Source organism: Helicoverpa armigera, chromosome 29 (genome assembly GCF_030705265.1).
Source record: "Helicoverpa armigera isolate CAAS_96S chromosome 29, ASM3070526v1, whole genome shotgun sequence".
Lineage (NCBI taxonomy): Eukaryota > Metazoa > Arthropoda > Insecta > Lepidoptera > Noctuidae > Helicoverpa > Helicoverpa armigera.
Genome location: NC_087148.1, coordinates 3828672 through 3841326, shown reverse-complemented (window position 1 = coordinate 3841326; position 12655 = coordinate 3828672). Strand labels below are relative to the sequence as shown.

Genomic DNA, 12655 nt, shown 5'->3' with positions numbered 1-12655 from the left:
CAGATTGGCAATGGCTCCATGAAACACTTGTGGTCAGAAGCCGATACCAACATAGTTGAAGTTATACGAAAAGGCTAGGCAGATGATATACAAAACTTACCAATCTTCTGGGCGGCTTGCAGACCCTGTTCAGGAGTGGTGACACAACCCCTAGCGAAGAGCTCGGAAGATATCTTTATCTTCTTACTGTTGTACTCCGCCTTCAGTTCTGAATGAAAATAGGATTTATATTAATTTAATTCTAATGTCCTTTGTGGTATCATAGCATAACAATTTTAAACTGATTTTGACAAAACTTGGCCTCAAATAATTTTTTTACGGGATCCAATGAAAACGACCCCCTAGGTAGGGGATCAAGTTACTAAGCCCTATTTTTAAAGCTACATAAAAACCTCATAGTAAAACCTGCACGGCCACTCTCGGGTGTCGGATATAACATGACCCCCAATAGGGTAAAAAGTAGCTATCTCAGCAGTTTGAGCGACTATGGACGCGCGGTCTCTAGAGGGCCCACATAGCCTTCTCAGGGGGTCCAATAAACACGACCCCCGCACTGGCGTCAGAGAACTAACCGTCTCATTTTCTTTAAAGTTCACCTGCCACCTACCTAAGTTTTCTTTGGTCTGATTGACACGACCTCACATTGGGTCAAATCCTGATCCCCCTATTTTAAAATTTTACTTACCACTGCCACTCCATGGTAAAGTAGGTATCTCAGCAGTTTGAGCAACGATGGACGAAGCAATCTTGTCTCCTAGAGCCCACATAGCTTTCTCAGGGGGTCCAATGAACACGACCCCCGCACGGTGGAGCAGTTCGGGGAGCTTGGGGTTCTCGGAAGCGTGACCCCAACCTGCCCATACAGCCTATGGGGGAAGAATTTATTTAGATCATGACTTAAAATACATAGGTAAAAATAAAAAGGCGTTTATGAGATTGTTGCACTCTCACTCTCAACTAAAAAAGTATTTCAGCTTTGACTTTCTCAGTTAAAGACTGCTCCATAAAAAATAAAAAATTTTGCAATGTATCAGAACAGTATTTTGATATTAAATCAACTAACTGTATTTACACATAGAGAAAGCAGCTATTTTAAGCCTTTGAACATTTTTTTGACAATTGAGGAAACTTGCAAAGCAAATAATTTGCTCAGCAATGGATGTCATTTTACCCGACGGCTAAGAAAGGAAATTTATTGTTAGAAAATATTTTTTTCCTATGTAGAAACATGTGCTAGATAATATTTTTTATGTGCAAATAATTTAACAGTAAAACACTTACCTGAACTTGAGTCCTAATCGCAATGTCGACGATGAGCTCGACGTTAGCATAGTTGTTATTATTAGACCCCCCGGGCACGGGGACATAGTGGTCGGCCATCTTGATATACTCCGCGTTAGCCTTCAGATCCTCGGGAGTCACCTGGTGAGAGAGAAGTGAGTGTTAGAAGATTCTAGAACATAAGTCTCCTAGAACTCGTGGCAAAGTCAAAGCCATAAGGATTGATTGATCATAAGTGATGGCTTAACATTTTTTTTAACGACATCAAAAATCATCAAATGACTCATCACGCTGTGGGTTAGCAGCTGTGAGGGAGTGTCAGACTCTTACTGACTAAAAACCGTCGTGTTCCGTCATAGGCCTCTTATGTACCAGGGCCGCGGTGACTCTTTCGAACAATCCTGCGTTCCTTGAGACCTCTCAAAGATATCTTGGGTTTACAAAAAATGGGCAAGTTTTAAAGGACGGAGCGGCTAACCTAACGCTATCTACTAAGAAGGTTTTCCGTTATGACAGCTTCACAGGTCTTTTGTTCTTCATGTTTTTAACTTTGTTATGACACTATTTCTAATTCTATAGGTATTACATATAATTACTCACCATGACAACAAATCTGACAGCCCGTTCGTTCTTGAACATCTCGTAGGACCATCTTCTGATTGATCTCATGCATTTCACTGCACCAATACCGTTGTTAGCGATCAAAACCTGTGAGGTTAAATTACATGTTAAAAAATATACAAAAAATATATATTTTTGTATATTGTATAAGTATTGTTATAGATATATTATTTTTTTAGTTAACATACATAGTTCCCTATACATTGCCTTGCAAGGGCGCAGCTAATTAGGTTCTTTAAAGGAAAACACTGCTGAATAGATTTTGATGAAACTTCGCAGTAATCTAAACTGATGCTATAAAGAGGATTTTTTTCTTTATTTCTTTGTATCCTATGGACTAAGAAACTAATAAAGTGATTTGAAAAATTTATATACTTTTGCAAAGTTACATCCCCAAGCGACACAGGGTATATTTTATCCAGGCATCGGAAGAAGGCCTCCCCGGGTACAGGTAAATCAGCAAGAAACAGCTTGTATAGCTTAAACATCATCATAATGTTTAGGTTACTTGTATCTGATACGGGAAGGTTACAGTTAACAGCCAGTGGCTAAATAAATTCGTCATATTAAAGCAATACTAACCTTATTAATAGGCTTGGTGCCCTGGAACCGTCTCACAAACTCCTCAGGAGTTGCAACCGTGAAGTCCTTCTCTTGGAAACGCTGGCTATGGATGACCGTACCCTGGGACATAGACGGCCTGGAACAAACAATATAGGAATAAGTTTTAAATAATAATAATGACATACAGACCAATAGTCAAGGCCATGGAGGCTGTTCTATCTAAGGAGATCAGCCAACTGCGCAGGACATATTATAGTGCACGAGCATTTGCTTGGACACAGGTGCACTCACTATTCCTTCACTCTCATAGCCCGATGGGACGACAATCCGACATCACTGAATAGAGATTATTTACAGGATATACATAAACATGCTCACAAAACATACAAAGTTTTTTATTTTTTGCATTCTTATAAGAATAAATAAAATATATTAAGCTCATGCATACCCATACAGTCCTAAACCGTAATATGTCCTATTTTTTTCATTCTCGTTTAAAAAGGTTGCAACACAGATTTAAGTATATATATCCTCTTTTATTGACTTTCCTTATATGAATGATGGACAAAATATAAAATGATATGTTACATATCTCAAGATATTGTCATATCAACTAATCAAGATTCTGATTAATTACAGTAATTAGAGATAATATTGAATATAATATCATTGATAATATAGATAACAATATTTATTTATAAAATAACATAACAATTATTGATTGTTATTGAATTGTCCAATATTTTTCACTAATTGTTTCTTTATTTATTGGTATATTTTGTGTGTTTTTTTTTCTCTGAATATTTGCATGCTGTTTCTTAACTGCGGAATGTGTCTAGCACTACAACTACATTTTGTACCAACTCTTGTACCACATTTTATGCAAATAAATGAAATTATTATTATTGTGATTATATGAAAAAATAAAATATGTAAAGTTCAATATTTTAAAATAATAATGTAAAGTGCCATAGTTTTATTTTAATTTATTACAAAGGTAAGTATAACATTTATCATTGATTTTAATACTCTTGTCTTCGGTTGACTTTGACGGTGAGTTAAAAAGAATGCAGGTGATAATACAGGTAATAGATAGTTTAACATAAATCTTAACATAGATACAGAGTTGTTATTATATTAAAATACTAGCTTTTGCCCGCGGCTTCGCTCCCCTCAACTGACTTCTCTACTTTACCCTATTTTTTTTTCATAAGAACCTTCTCCTGATTATAACAAACACAACAAAAAAAGAATTAGCCAAATTGGTCCTGGCGTTGTTGAGTTATGCGCTTACCAACACATTTTGCAATTCATTTTTATATTATATTAAAATATATAGATTTCTGTGCCATCCAACTTGGCAATGCTGCCAGCCTCTTGGGTACACTCCCGGTGGGCAGCAATGAGTTTTTTATGCAATTTTTCTAAATATTTATAGTAAGTGTACATAATAGGTAGGCATATATAATTTTATTATTAAGATTATGTAAAAGTCGTTTAAGTTTTAATAAAATAAACAAGACACACATTTTGAAATTCCTATGAACTAAATATTTAATTTCCAAACTACAAATACTCATATATAGCAATTTAGTCATATTATAAAGTTATATATCCCATGTCAAGTCTTATAAGCTTTGTGTAAATGTGTGAATTTATAAAAATTTTATTGTTTTGATTTTCTCACAATTTATTATAACAATTTTTGCTTGTTTTCAGTTAGAATGATGGTAGTTTTTGATTTGTAATTCCAATATAGTAACTTGAGAGATTTCAACCTTTACAGAAACAAAAGAATCGTGTAAGTATGGTTAATAAATCCTCGTAAATTATATTCAATAAATCATCATTTATTTAAAACTCATTAGAAACTGTTACTTAGTAGATAAACGTATGACGATAAAATCTCGAAAAATACACGTTCATAAGTATAGAAATAACTTCTTTTTAATGTCAGTATTATTTAAACAATAAAATAATTTAAATAAACCAGTGAAATCGAAAGAGAAATCAGCCGTGGCATACTTTGTACGTTTCGACACGTAATTCATACGAAATAAACGTGTTAATATCAAAATCGGCGTCTTTAAAAGCAAAGTAAACAATCTTATCAAGTTTTAAGAACGTAATAATCAAGAAAATCGCAATAAAAAACCAGAACTTCGGTAATTATTTTGTTCTAACCTGTAAGGCCCGTCCGAATACAATCCATTCATTCCTTGATACATTTTAACTTATGAAAATTCACTGTAAGGTCTCTTTTACACAAAACAACCGTTAGAATAACTAATTAATTCATTGAGACAATAATAACTAAACATTTCTTATTATTTAAAGCGACACAATTTTTTTGTTTTCTTATTTTGACGTAAAGGATCGCCCGCTATTGAGCTCTCGTATGACGGATCATACGATCATGCTGGCTCGTTTACTCCCGTATACACAACGCGAGAGAAAGAAACAGCGCTCTAAGTGGTTCAAAGTTGCCATAATAAGGAAATTGCAAGAAGTTTGCATATGAAAACTTGTTTTTATCGTAAAGTTAGGGTTGGGAAAGGGTCAATATGAGTCGATAAGATTAATTATTTGCGTGTTTATTGTTTTTCGAAGCACGTTTATCGTACATGTGATTATCTTGTTAAGTGTTAATGAATACGCAAGTTTAATAATAGATTTTATCGTGAAAATAATGAAATTCATGCGCATTTCTCTCATCATTTATTTATTCTAAAGATGAGAGAACAAATACTTAATGAAAGGCAAAGTCTTCACAACTATATCCAGATTCCTTTGAATAAGACAACGAAACAGGTTTTTCACATAACAACAATTAAAATTAGTGCCAGAACCTGTGCAATAATAACGTACTTAAATAACAATTAGAGTAAACAAGAATTACTTGCTGTACGAGTTTCTTAAAACTGAAAATGTTATTATGTGTATCAAATGTTTACACAAATTGAAAATACCAGTAATAAGAAAAAGTAAGAGAGTAGGTGGTACTTAGTGAATGAATTCAGGAAACAGCGACGAAGAGCTAAGTTATCCCAATATTCTAAGTATTTTGAGTCAAAGTTGTTAAAAACTTGCTACCTATTAACTTATCGACAATTAGCTTCACTGATAATATAATTGGTTCATTCATGCAATTGCACGCGTCATTCGTAATAGTAAATCATTATTGCTTCAGTTCTTTAATTGTTGTTATAAATTCCAGAAAAAACATTCTATCTATTCTAATATATACAATTGTACTAATATTTATTTTTGTTCGTTGGTTTGCGTCCTAAAGGCTTCGAAACTACTGAAGCGATTTGAAATAAAAAAATAATAATAATTTAAACTGTTAGGTAGTTAGTCTATTTGCTCGTAACATATTTGGTCCAGTACGGGAATAAGTCCCTCGGATGACGGGTGAAACCGCGGAATATTAGCAGAATCTTTTATATCTCTTCGTATTTTAAAGTAGGTGCAAACTAGAGACAGATTATAATCCCAAACTAAAATTGGCATGTCCACGTGTGTTGATTCATTGTTTCAAACAAAACTATTATTAAAGTCACTGGCTGAAACGCAGAACAAAGTTAGATAGTAAACAAGTCTTATAAATAAATCAGATTGAATAGTTTTAAAGTGGATACTATGTTCATCAACAATCTGTTGACACGATATTTGGCAATTTAATTCGTAGATATATGTATGTACGGTCAACGTCAAAAGTAATTGAACAAATCAAAATTTTCATGAGTGCCTAATAAAATAACGTAAAGGGTCATAATTTCTTAACAATAGATACAAACGTCAAAATCTACTTTTAGTAACTTCTCACATTACATAATGAGAAGTAAAACTGATAAGCATTTACATAGTTTCATAAAAATGGCCAAAAATAAAATAATTAAAATTCCGAAACACTTTTAAACGAATTGTAAATGAGAAGGAATAGTAATTATCAAACACAAGTACTCATTAATTCGCTCTTGTCGTAGTGCTTACGTAAGTTAATTGTAATTATAAGTGTAATTATTTGAGTTTTACGTAGAAATTCAAATTATATAAATACTAGTATAGGTACTTAGAATTTTTATGTCACGTATCATTTTCACGGATTATCTACTATGAAACCTAGCAAAATAACTATAGATAGCTACACATTTTCATGAAATTATTTGTTAAAAATATTTTGTTGTTATACATTTTGACAGTTGCACAGATACCATTAGCCAATTTCAAGTGGCAAAGATTTTTAACGAGTGCTTTAACATTTTATATGTAACCTGCAAAATAATGGATATTACTTTTATCAGGAACGTCTGCAGTATGAAATCACTGAAGCGTTTTTATTTTAGTAAAACTTCCAAGAACTGCCCAAATAGGATTCGAGTAAAACCAGTAGTAGGTACTACCTAGTCGGTTATGATTCCATATCCTAAAGCGACCTTGTCAACTGTATAACAAGATAATATTTGCTTTCATAAGTACCTCAGCCGCACGCAAGTAACATAAGTACATGACCAATCAAATATCCGCAACAATGCTTAATAGTATGTGAAACTTGTTCTGCTGATAGGCAAACAGTTCAAAAGACTGTGTTTCTGAAGTCAGTCATTTGACTTCTTGCACATTTGTTCATCCAAAGTCATATCTTCGTTCAGAACAATGCTTAATAGTATGTGAAACTTGTTCTGCTGATAGGCAAACAGTTCAAAAGACTGTGTTTCTGAAGTCAGTCATTTGACTTCTTGCACATTTGTTCATCCAAAAGTCATATCTTCGTTCAGAACAATGCTTAATAGTATGTGAAACTTGTTCTGTTGATAGGCAAACAGTTCAAAAGACTGTGTTTCTGAAGTCAGTCATTTGACTTCTTGCACATTTGTTCATCCAAAAGTCATATCTTCGTTCAGATCTTGTTGAGACGAAGTACTCTTTACCTACTTGTCAGAAGTATTCATGCTATGCTTATTATATGTTAAATCTTTGCTTTCAGAACACAGCACGTTTTCGCAAAAAAGTAAAATTAAGCGAGACAATATTTCTACCAGAGTCAAAAAAGCGGAGCTAGTCAATAGATAATGATATCTCCTGTATATCCATTGACGCTAAGTACGCAAAACTAAAGAATATCAGCCACAAACCTTCTATGAGCTATTTATAGACAAAAATCTTAAAAAGAAGCATTTAGGTACGAAAGAAACAACATAAAAACGTCATTGTTTTTTATATGCATACAAAATATTTAAACACTATACTTCATAATTACCAAGGCTCTTCGTTTGTATCAGACCTGTGCAGTAAAAAAACATTACAAAATACAGAATCATATATTGTATGTGTTTTTATCAACTTAAAAGCGATTATGTAGATAAATTAATACTTAATCATGGAGTTTCTTGCTGTCTAAACCATCGCAAACAATGAATGGCCGTAAAATACCATCTTTACCTTAACCTGCAGATTATAGGCGAGTTGCACCATTTAACTATATCGATAACCGAACCATAACCAGCCGTATACTTGCCGTACATTGGTCAAATCAGCGATTTGACAACTGCAAATGGTTCGGCTATCGTTATAGTTAAATGGTGCAGCTCACCATAAAATACACAACACATATGAAAGAATCTTGACAAAAATAAATAAACAAATGAATGATAGCTAAGTCACAAAACAAAATACAGTCACGTTATATGCGAAATGTGAAAACATATCGAAAAATAAACCAAAATAAAAAGATCCTGCAATGTACAACATTTACTAACCAATCAGGTTCAATTCGTCTTGGTCGCATAAACTCTCGATTATTAGTACATTATGACTGTATTAGCAATCTAATCTAAATACTAAAGTCCAGATGTTTTATTGAATAGCTAATATAATAATTTTATTCTATGACGAAGTGTCACGTATGACAAGAATTAGAAATTAGTAATTGTCTGGCATTTTACTGATGGAAATCTCAGTGGCACGTTACAATCGTTTGGATTAAATATTGGAAAAACGATTTAACTTTACTAAACTTTTTCTAAAGATATAGAATGATTCTATAAGTATTTATAGAAATAAATCTATCTCTACGTGAACGTCTCTTTTTTATTCTAACTCATATTCATATTCATAGCGGGCCAGCTGGAAGAGATTTCTTAAGAAATAAGCAGTTCCTTTATAGTAAACTGGTCTATTTTTCTTCTTCTAGTCTCATAAACTGTTAAATAAATAAGTAAATATCGCATTGTTTAATTTCAATTAACTAAACGTATTCTAATTAAACAAATTGCCCACATTACTAAATTCAGTCATACTAGGTCCACCTGCTTTCATTGACGCTAAAATCATAGCCTAAGCAATTCATAATTACTACTACCAACAATTTGCGCTCATTTACACATTGACACCATTAAAATACATTTTTATTCGCTTACACATGTTAAATTTGTAAGTACAGACAAAATGATGTCATTTCGGAAACCTTACATAAGTTGTCTCAATCTGTTTAAGTAGGCAAAATCCTTTTAGAAGTGTACAATCTTCATTTCCTTTTTTAGTACAAACGGCACATCACCTTACTAAAAACAGTCAAATTTTTTCAAAAGATTTTCAACCTTATCACAATAGAGGAAAGTTAATGTTCGATTGTTAAAATTTGACAGTTTTGGGTAGGTTGACCTGCTGGCGTGTGGGTTCGATTCCAAGTCAGGCAAGTACCAATGCAACTTTTATAAGTTTCTAAATATACATTAGACTGATCAACGGCGAAGGCAAAAATCTTGAGGAAACCTGGACTATAAAGTCTGAAATCACCAATCCGCATTGAGCAAGCGTGGTGATGAATGCTCAATCCTTCTCCGTGTGAGAGGAGGCCTGTGCTCAGCAGTGGGAGGATAAAAGGGCTGATGATGATGATGAGGATAAATCGAACCAGTAGTGTCCATCGTCAGTCTTTAGCCACTCACATCCTATTTAAATACGTATACTTAAACAAACTTTTAACTTCAGTACTTGATATACAAATAGACGTAGACAGTTGACGTGGATGTAAATATTTTTACGCATACGCTAAGTTTAAGGTGCCTAAGTATATCATCAATACGTCATTGAGTACACTAATCATTTATCTGATTTTGTTTACTGCAATAGTATATGTACCTATGTTCTAGAATCTGTTCATTAGACGTATTTAATCCGACTATAAATTAACTATAAAATAAATGCACTTACAAACGTTAAAAATTACCATTTTTTTAATAAGCTAAGCCACCAAAATAACAGTAAAGGATTACTAAAAAAAACGTTTTTAGTTCGCACAAAAACAATATAATTATTTACTTCAGTGAGGAAACAACATATAAATTAAGTTTAGGATAAGCGACAGTTTCGCTCGTAAGCAAATGTTAAGTTAAAGTAAATCACAGGAGTTTCCTTGAAAGTTGCAAGTACTGCAACTTAACGAGCAGTTTTCCTTAAGAAATGAATAATCTAGAAGGCCTACGCATATCTAGGGATAATAAATATTTGTTTGGACTTGTGATGTAATACTGTTCGCATCTGTTTGTTTAAAAACGTAGGTCACAGTGCAGGAAAAATCATACGCATATTCACGCAGATGCATTTACTGTATAATATATACTGAGAAAATTCTAGCGTCTTACAATAAAAAATAATCATTATAATTAACTACCATTAACAGCATTTTGCGGTTAGTCATTCACGCAGTGATAATATTATCATCTACTAGCTTTCACCCCAGGATTCACTCGCGTTAAGCAGCAGTTTAGAAAGAGTAACAAACATATTATATGATTTGCTCAACTTGGATCAGCCTTATTTATATTGTTTACATTAATAACTGCTTATAAAGGTATACATGAAATAAATTATTTGACTTTGATTTTAAAAAATTAAAATCATCTTCCTCGCCAAAACTCTTCTAGCTCTTAAAAAGCATGTATCCAAAAAATATTATCTAAGCTATAATATTCGCGGTAAATCTTTAAGCAAATATACTGTTCTCTGTTTATTCTATACATTCAAGGCTAGACTTGTTATCTGAGCTAATACTGTTTAACCCCGGACTGCCGATATCGTGTTATAGGTTAGTGCAATCGAATATTTTGATGCAATAAGCCAATATTTACCGAGTGCGTTATACTTTAATTAGATCAATGATTGTTTTGGTCAAAATTCTTAGCGAATCCATACTAATTCTGCAATATTGATATCATGAAGATCAATTTTTTTTGTGTGTAATCCTTACTAATATTATAAATCGGAAAGTGAGTTTGTTTGTTTGTTTGTTTGTTTGTTCCGCTTTCACGCCGTAACTACTGAACCGATTGCTTTGAAATTTTGCAGACGTAAAGTTAGAAGTCCGGATTAAATAATAGGGTACTTTTTATCCCGAAAAAAATAGATATTCCCGAGGGAAAACAAAAATATTGTTTGCTTGATGGATGGATTGTAGATGGCGCTGTGTGTCGTTTAAAACAAGGTAATATATTGCAAAAGAATATAAACATGTCAATTTAGAAGCTAAATGATACGATAATGAATCCCCGAAAATGAGGAATTCCCGAGGGATGATGTACAATTTGTTTAATCGTCTAAACTGTTTTTTTACATCTACTTATATATTGCAAACGAATATGAACATATTTTAGAAGCTAAATTATACGATAATGAATCCTCGAAAATGAGGAATTCCCGAGAGATGACGTACAATTTGTTTTATCGTCTTAACTGTTTTTTTTACATCTACTTATCCTGAAATAACTATAATTCAACGAATTACTAATTGGTATAAGTATTAGTTAAGTATTGGTATAAGTATTAGGTAAGTGGGGTGCCTTCTCATAAATTAAAACTAAAAGTAGGTGTTCATGCGTAATCTCGATGCCCCTAGACTGTGTAATGGTACCAGGCTGCGTGTCACTCAGCTTGGGCGGAACATTATTACAGCCACTATTTTAACTGGCGCAGCAAAGGGTGAAAGTGTACTCATTCCTCGGATTCCGATTATTCCAACAGACCTCCCTTTTCAATTTAAAAGACTACAATTTCCTATAAGGGTTTCATTTGCAATGACCATTAATAAAGCACAAGGCCAAACTCTAAGGGTTGCTGGAGTACACTTAGAAAAACATTGTTTTTCGCATGGTCAGCTCTATGTAGCGTGTTCCCGGGTTTCCAGTGCCCAAAATCTGCATGTTTTTGCTCCACAAGGGAAAACGTATAATATAGTATCCAGCGTTACATCGCGCTTCTTAGATTTTTCCGTGGGAATGAGAAGTTTTCTTATAGTTGTGATTTATACCGCAATATAACCGAATTCCACGTGGGCGAAGCCGCGGGCGGAAAGCTAGTGGATAAAAAACGACTGGACTGATTTGAAAAAAACTTTCACTGTTGTAAAGCTGAACTCTTTCCCAGTAACATAGGCTATATTTTATCCAGGTACGGGCAGTGGTTCCCACGGGACGCGAATAAAACTGCGAGTAAACTATAATACAGTGGAATTCTTAAGATGTAATGGCTAAATCAATTGAATAAGACGTTGAACGATAAGAACTTAAGGATGACGAAAGAATGAAAATTCTGAAGAGAACTGCTTGTTTATCACAAACGAGTTACCTTCTGACCGTTTATATTTTAATAATTATCTCATCACATTTACCGCTCGTCAAAAGGGACACATTTTCAGACACTTTTTAAAAAGTATCGATACTTTTTTTAACCTTATCCATGATTTCACACCCCTTTTAAAACAATGTTGCCAGAATTCTCAATTTAATTTTGACATTTAAATAACATGGCGGCAAAATGAAGACTTTTTAAAAACTATTTAAAACATTCTTTTTTTTATTATCCGTAACGAATTAAATAATTAAATAGCGTAAAGAATATCAAGTGTAACAAATTATTAAATTAACACCAAGGGAAACAGGTATTATCTAATAATCTATCTACGTAAGTAAAACAATTATGTAAAAATTGTTTACGCTACAATGTTTTATTTAAATTGTTGATAGAAAAACTATTGGCAGTAAACAAAGTGTTTATTTCTTGAATTATATTAATTTTAGTGTTGTTTGTTGTCTCTCTCTCTTTTATTCAAAAACTACTGAACGGATTTTTACAAAACTTAGCAGTAAAGGTACGTCTTGAATGCTAGCTGCCGACTGCAACTGCCGCG

General features: G+C 33.2%; 1 protein-coding gene across 1 annotated transcript in view; it reads right to left on the bottom strand.

Annotated features, from left to right (window-relative positions):
* Positions 1-12655, bottom strand: part of LOC110383457 (acetyl-CoA carboxylase) — an 87720-nt gene that overhangs the window by 54801 nt on the left and 20264 nt on the right. The window contains exons 4-8 of the mRNA XM_064042611.1: positions 2485-2602; positions 1882-1989; positions 1282-1422; positions 686-866; positions 101-208 (exon numbers count right to left, since the gene is read on the bottom strand). Coding sequence (XP_063898681.1) covers positions 101-208; positions 686-866; positions 1282-1422; positions 1882-1989; positions 2485-2602 — 656 coding nt within the window. The remainder of the gene's footprint in view (positions 1-100; positions 209-685; positions 867-1281; positions 1423-1881; positions 1990-2484; positions 2603-12655) is intronic.